At 43.3% G+C, this 7,347-nt stretch overlaps 1 protein-coding gene across 1 annotated transcript; it reads right to left on the bottom strand.

Annotated features, from left to right (window-relative positions):
• Positions 1–5,335: 5,335 nt before the first annotated feature.
• Positions 5,336–6,787, bottom strand: LOC140839188 (uncharacterized). The gene is made up of 2 exons (XM_073205819.1): positions 6,305–6,787; positions 5,336–6,262 (listed from the first exon to the last, which is right to left on the bottom strand). Exons 1-2 carry the CDS (start codon positions 6,785–6,787, stop codon positions 5,336–5,338), a joined length of 1,410 nt encoding a protein of 469 aa, XP_073061920.1.
• Between the last annotated feature and the right edge of the window lie 560 nt (positions 6,788–7,347).

Here is a 7,347-nt window from a genome sequence, read left to right on the forward strand (position 1 = left end):
CTTGCCCGCAGCCAACCTCCATACGCCATTTTACCTGACTCCGCTAGAGAGGAAGGACACTCCCGGAAGAGTGTCCAAGACATCCACAATTATAGCAAAAATCAGGGAGCCTTTCGTAAGCCAAGATAACAATAATTTCCTCTTCTTCTTTGTTAACCGAGACCCTTATAGTTCTTATGAGGGGTTTAGAAACATTAATACGGACCCTTATTCGAGCAAAGTGACCCAAGACGAATCCACTTTCCCGAGTGTCGATCTCCTCCACTGTACCGATTTTGGTTCCCATTTTTTGGAGAAAGTCCTGATGCATGCATATTAACGACAAATTGTAACAGTGAACCCAAATAGAGATTTCATCAAAATTCAACGATCTAGGGTTCTGCCACCCCTGGGGTGCTGAGAAAATAACAAGATCCCGAAAAAAATTCCAAGGTCCTGACTGAATGGCCCGACGTCGATCAATGTGGGAGGAGAAATCCATAATGAAAATATTATCTCCCAACGGACCGATCTCGATTGGTTTTGACGCTTGGAGAATCCTCGGCATATGGTTTTTGAAAGTTTCACAATTGATCAGTTTTGGGGAGAGTACCTTGGCTACCAAGCAACGATCCAAACGTTGTGCACCGATCTGAAAATCATTCTCGTCTAGGGTTACGATTTCCCCTTGAGCAGAATCGGAAGAGAGTTTCATTTCCGTTACCAACCTAGCCACTTCATCTGGATCCATTAGTTTGGAGTGATAGAGCACAATACACCACGCAGGGAAGATTTTTTTATTATCGAGAAATCTATATTCAAATGTGAATTTGAAGACATTTGAAAATATAAACTTCAATTATTCATTACATTGATTATATCAATTTTGTCACGCCCCGAAACTCGGGATTGACACCGGTGTTGTTTAACAATCACACAATCGAAACAACAAGCCTTTCGTAGCATAGTATAAACCGAACCAGTTTATGTATCATAATTTCCACGAAATAAACATTATCTTTACAATAAGGAAATCCAACGAAATAGTAAATAATGCGGAAGCGTCGTACAATTCTTTAAATCAGAAATTCGAAATAAAGCATATTACTAATCTGGAAAATCACCAACCCCAAAATTGTTCCGTCTCTTCGTCCTCAACATGCTCTTCGGACTTATCTGGGAGGCGAGAGTAAGGGGGATGAGTATTTTGGGAATACTCAGTAAATGGGGGACTTTGAACACAACATGTCAATTTTTTATAACAATTTCGAAACATATCATAACATACAGCATGCTTTTCATAATCGTAACATAAATTCTATAACATAATAACACTGCGATTTTTCACCTTTAACGGTTTACTGAAGTCAGTCCCTAAGTTTTAATCCTCTAAGGGGGCGAGGCCATAAAACGGTTTTATCCCTCCGTTGAGGGCCATATGTTGGAATTCCACTCATTTTTAGGGAATCCTCACAGTGTCAACATAAACATATCAAAATTTCGTAAAAACGTATAGACGAGAGACGAAGCTCGACCGACTTTTTAAACCAAAAAAACCGAAATTTTCACATTCATAAAACCGAAATTATAAGTATTTAAAACAACCTACTTACAATATAATTGGTGCTAAAGACGTGGATGCTCGGCTCGGAAAAAATAGGGCCGTTTCTCGTTCTTCACTCGGGCGGCACTTCGGCTCGATTTCTGGCCTAACCTCGGGACGATTTTTTTTCAGTATTTCGGCTAGGGAGGAGCTGCTGGAATTCGAACTTTCAGCAAGGATTTTCGAGTTTGAGGTGTAGCAATTGCTAGGGATGGGTGAACTATTTATAGGGGAAGAGAATAAGGCTAATAAGGGAGCTCAAATCATGCCCAAATTGGTACCAAATCTCCCCAAGTTTGACTCCAACCATCCCTTTTCATGGCTCCCGATTTGCTTCTAAATTCAGCTCCTAAATTCCTAATTAAATACCCTAGATTGGCTCGAAAATTGGGTGCAATGGGAGGGAAATATTTGCTTCATGCTTATAGCTTAAATTGCATATAATTCCACAATTAAGCACCATCATAATTAAGGCAAAAATCTATTGGAATTTCGAATTTTTCAATGTCCATGTAATCATCTTTCTAAGCCTTGCATGATATCTCCCAAATCTTGCAATATTTCCTACCTAAATTTCGAAAATATGCTTGTACAATTGCATGAATTAATATCTTGACCATACGGATTTCCCAAAAACATTTTCCAATATATATATCTTATTCTAATACAATAAACAAACTCCTATGCTATTAAATTTCCTTACAATTGTTTAATTAAATGAGTGAAAAGTTCGGTTCTCACATCCCTCCCTTCTTATGAGAAGTTTCGTTCTCGAAACTTGAGTTGGCTTGGTTTCCAAATAGATAGGGATATTCCTTTCGCAGTTTTTCTTCAACTTCCCAAGTTGCTTCTCGCTAAGTGTGGTTGGACCACTGCACTTTGATGTAGGGAATGATGCGTCGTCTGAGGACTTGTTCCTTGGTGTCCACGATTCTGATAGGAACTTCTTCGTATTTCAGTCCTTCTCCCAAGTTTCCTTCGGTCAAGAGTGGTTCTACTTCTAAAACGTGACTTGGGTCTGGAATGTACCTCCTTAGTTGGGACACATGGAACACGTTGTGGATTCTTGACATGTTTGGTGGCAATGCCAGCCTGCATGCTAGCGTGCCCACTTTTTCGAAGATTTCAAAGGGTCCAACATTTCGAGCGTTCAGCTTCCCTGCCTTACCGAATCGGACGACTCCCCTCATAGGCGAGACTTTCACATAAGCCTTCTCGCCCACGTTGAACTCTACCGGCCTTCTTTTCAAATCTTCCCAGCTCTTCTGTCGGTCTTGAGCTTTTTTCGGACAATTTTAACCTTGTCTACTGTCATCTGTACTAGCTCGGGCCCTACTATATCTTTCTCTCCCACTTCATCCCAATAAAGAAGCGATCGACATTTTCTTCCATAAAAGGCTTCGTATGGAGCCATGCCGATACTGCTGTGATAGCTGTTGTTGTACGCAAACTCGATTAAGGGTAGATGAGTGCTCCAGTTGCTACTGAATTCCAGGGCACATGATCTCAGCATATCTTCTAAGGTCTGTATGGTTCTCTCAGTTTGCCCATAGGTTTGCGGATGGTAGGTCGTACTTAGGGTCACTTTTGTTCCCATGACCTCTTGAAAGCTCTTCCAAAAGCGCGAGACGAATCTTGGATCCCTATCAGATAAGATGCTAACTGGCACTCCATGCAGTTTCACGATGTTTTCCATGTACAGTGAAGCCAACTTGTCGAGGTTGTAATTCATGCGGACGGGTAGGAAGTGTGCAATCTTGGTGAGTCTGTCTACTATCACCCATATACCGTCGTGGCTTTGCCTAGACTTCGGCAATCTACCACGAAGTCCATGGAAATGTGCTCCCATTTCCACTCGAGAATTTCCAGAGGTTGCAATAATCCTCCAGGTCACTGGTGTTTTGCTTTGACCTGCTGGCATACCTGACATCTGGAAAGGAATTCAGCTACATCTCTCTTCATGTCATTCCACCAGAAACTATTCTTGAGGTCCCTGTACATTTTCGTACTGCCTGGGTGGACTGAGAATTTTGACTTGTGCGCCTCTGCCATTATTTCTTTGCGAAGGTTATCACTGTCGGGCACACAGTCTTCCTTTCATCCACAAGATTCCCTTGTCATCAATTTGATGATCCAGAGACTTCCCTTCTCTGACTTGCTCCTTAAGTTTGGTCAGTACGGGGTCTCGATCTTGGTTTAACTTGACGGTCTCCTGCAGACATGGCTGGGCCGAGAAGGAAGCTAGAGTTACCTTGCCTGGGCCCTTCCGACTTAGCGCATCAGCCACTTTTTTTGCTTTACCCGGATGGAAACTTATGATCAAGTCGTAGTCCTTCAGGAGTTCGATCAATCGCCTCTGCCTCATATTAAGTTATTTTTGGGTGAACAAGTACTTGATGCTCTGATGGTCTGTGAAGATTTCACATTTAGCACCATATAGATAGTGCCTCCAAATCCTTAAGGCGAAGACAACCGCTGCTAGTTCCAGATCATGAGTAGGGTAGTTCTGCTCGTGCGGTTTCAACTGCCTTGATGCGTAGGCGATCACTCTTCCCTCTTGCATTAATACGCATCATAGACCGTACTTAGAGGTGTCACTGTAAATAGTGAAATCGTTATTTTCTGCGGGCAGGATCAATACTGGCGTGGATGCGTGTTTCTCTTTCAGTGTCTGGAAACTCTTCTCACAACCGCCATCCCAGATGAATTTAGAATTCTTTTGTGTGAGCTTCGTCAGTTGCGCGGCTATCGAGGAGAATTCTTTGACAAACTTCCGGTAGTAACCTGCCAATCCAAGAAAGCTTCTGATGTCGGTGGCGTTCTTAGGTCTCGGCCACTCGGTAATTGCCTCTACTTTTCTTGGATCCACTGACACTCCTTCTCTCGAGAGTACGTGTCTTAGAAATGACACACTCCTTAGCCAAAATTCACACTTGCTGAACTTAGCATAGAGCTTATTCTCTCTTAAGGTCTGCAGAGCAAGGTGAAGGTGCTCTTCATGGCTCTCTCGTCAGGAGAATAGACAAGGATATCGTCGATGAATACCACTATGCATTGATCCAGGAATGGCTTGAATACTATGTTCATCAGATCCATGAATGCTGCCGGTGCGTTGGTCAGACCAAAAGGCATTACCGTGAATTCATAATGGTCATATCTGGTTCGAAAGGCTGTCTTGGGGATATCTTCAGCCCTGACCTTCAACTGGTGATAACATATCCTCGGATCTAGCTTAGAAAAGACGGCGGCTCCATTGAGCTGATCGAACAGATCTTCTATCCGCGGTAGAGGGTACCGGTTCTTGATGGTGATCTTGTTCAATTCTCTATAGTCGATGCACAATCTCATACTCCCGTCTTTCTTTTTCATGAAGAGTACTGGAGCTCCCCATGGGGACACACTCGGTCGAATTTGCCTTTTATCTAGCAATTCTTGGAGTTGTTCCTTCAGCTCCTTGAGTTCGGCTGGTGCCATTCTGTATGGTGCTTTAGAGATTGGTGCAACACCGGGAATCAGATTGATCTCGAACTCCACTTCGCGGTCCAGAACTGTCCCCGAGAGTTCTTCTGGAAAAAAATCTGGAAACTCTCTTACTATAGGGATGTCCTCCAGTTTCAGCTCGACTTTCTCTTTTATTTCACTGACCATTGCTTGGTAGATGTCTTCTCCAGATTTCATGGCTCTCCAAGCTTGTGCTGCGGAAAGTAGCAACATCCGTTCCTTGGATTTACCATGAAACACGACTTCCTTCTGCTATGCGGTTAGGAGTTTAGCTTCCTTTCCCTTACAATCTACTATCGCATTGTTTCTTGCTAACCAATCCATTCCCAAGATGACGTCGAAATCGACCATGATCAACTGTATTAAATCGGCGCTAAAAGGCTGATCACTAATACTGATTTTACAGTCTCTGTAGATCTCGTCAGTTTCAATGGCTCTACTAGTAGTTGTGGCTATTCGGAAAGGTTCAGTTATCTTATCTGGCTTACGTCCTAACTTCTTAGCAAATCTCTTAGACATAAAAGAATGTGTGGCACCACAGTCAAATAACACATAAGCAGGCACTTGCTGAATAAATATGGTACCTGACACAACATTGCTTGCATCATTTGCCTCCTCCTGCGTCATGGCAAATACCCTGGCATTCGGTTTGTTCTCCTGCGGTTTATTGGCATTCGCCCCTGAGCTCGACCCGTCTCCTTTACCCGGTCCAGTTGTTTTGTTGGTGACTGTTGGACAATCTGCCATACGGTGTCCTGGTTTCCCGCATCCAAAGCAGACTCCGCTCGCTCTACGACATTCTCCCAGGTGTCGTAAGTGGCAAGTTGGGCAAGACTTAATGGCCTGGTAGCCTGGGGCAGGCGAAGGCCCTTTAGATGGTCCCCCGGAATGGTTCGGTTTCTTGAACGACTGACTGCCATGAGAGGACTGATTATTCATAGGCCTTTTGTTCCTAATCTCTTTCTCTCTGCGCTGGATATCAGTTTCAGCTCGGATAGCTGCGCCCATCAAGTCTGAAAAGTTCGCAGGTTGGTAGACTGCCAAAGCCGACTGTATTCTGCTGTTCAAACCCTTTTTGAAGCGGTGCAATTTCAGAGCTTCATCTGCCATGATTGTCGATGCGTTGGATCCAAGAGAATTGAACTGAGATGTATATTCTACCACTGATATATCCAGAGTCTGAGTCAGATTTTAAAACTCACTCAACTTTTGCAACCTGACCTCGGCTGGAAAGTACTGCTTGAGGAATGCATCTCGAAAGCGCTGCCATGTGATTGGCCCGGCAGTTAACATGGCTGGGGAGACTGCTTCCCACCACTTACTTGCTTTGCCTTCAAGGAAGGGTACTATTACATCCACTTTAAGAGCATCGGGTATTTCTAGAAGTCGTATATGAGTTTCCACGCTTTTCAACCAGTTTTGGCCTAACTCAGGATCTGCGTCCCCTTGGAACATCGGGAACCTGTTCTTGCGCAGTGATTCATAATGGAACGTGACTCCATGCTGTGGTGGAGGTGGGGGCTGCTGATTAGCATTGGGGTTCACTAACCCCTGAAGCGTCATCGTCACGATGGTAGCTATAGCCATGAGGTAGGCACGGTTCAGATTGATGTTTGGTGGTGGTTCATTCCTGTCTTCTTCATTTTGGTTATTGGTGTTGGCGTATCGAGGGTTGCGGTTTTGCCTTGGAGGTCTACCGGCCATTTCCTACAATTTAAACGTTTCTAAGAATTTGTTGTATATATCGACAAGATTGAATAGATAAGTTATGCTGGAACAAATGAGTAAATAAATAAACATAACTTTTATTAATTTTGAATATAGGGAAAACATCTGAATAAAACAAGTAGTACTGAATCAAACAAAGCGTATTGAAGAAAAGAAAATGTAGCAACAATGGAAATAAACTACTAAGGATGGTTCACTAAAATGCTCTAATCTGCTATCTCACCAATCCCCATGGCCACGTCAGGTGGGGCTTCTTTCTCTTCGGGATCTTCAGGCATCTCTGGGTCTAAGAATTCTGCAAGCTGCATCTGAAGACTCTGATTTTCCGACTCCAATTCAGAAATCTCTTCCCTGTGGGTCAGAATCTTTCCTATCGCGTCATTCAATTCATTTCTTGCATGTGCGCAGTTTGCTTCATTCCTCTGGATGAGCTCCTTCTCCTTTGCTTTCCTTTCGTCTACCTCATTGGATAGCCTCTGGTTATTCTCAGATAATTGCATGATCACATTCCAGGATTCTTCAATTTTTTTCTTATC

This window comes from Primulina eburnea, chromosome 8, assembly GCF_022965805.1.
Source record: "Primulina eburnea isolate SZY01 chromosome 8, ASM2296580v1, whole genome shotgun sequence".
Taxonomy (NCBI): domain Eukaryota; kingdom Viridiplantae; phylum Streptophyta; class Magnoliopsida; order Lamiales; family Gesneriaceae; genus Primulina; species Primulina eburnea.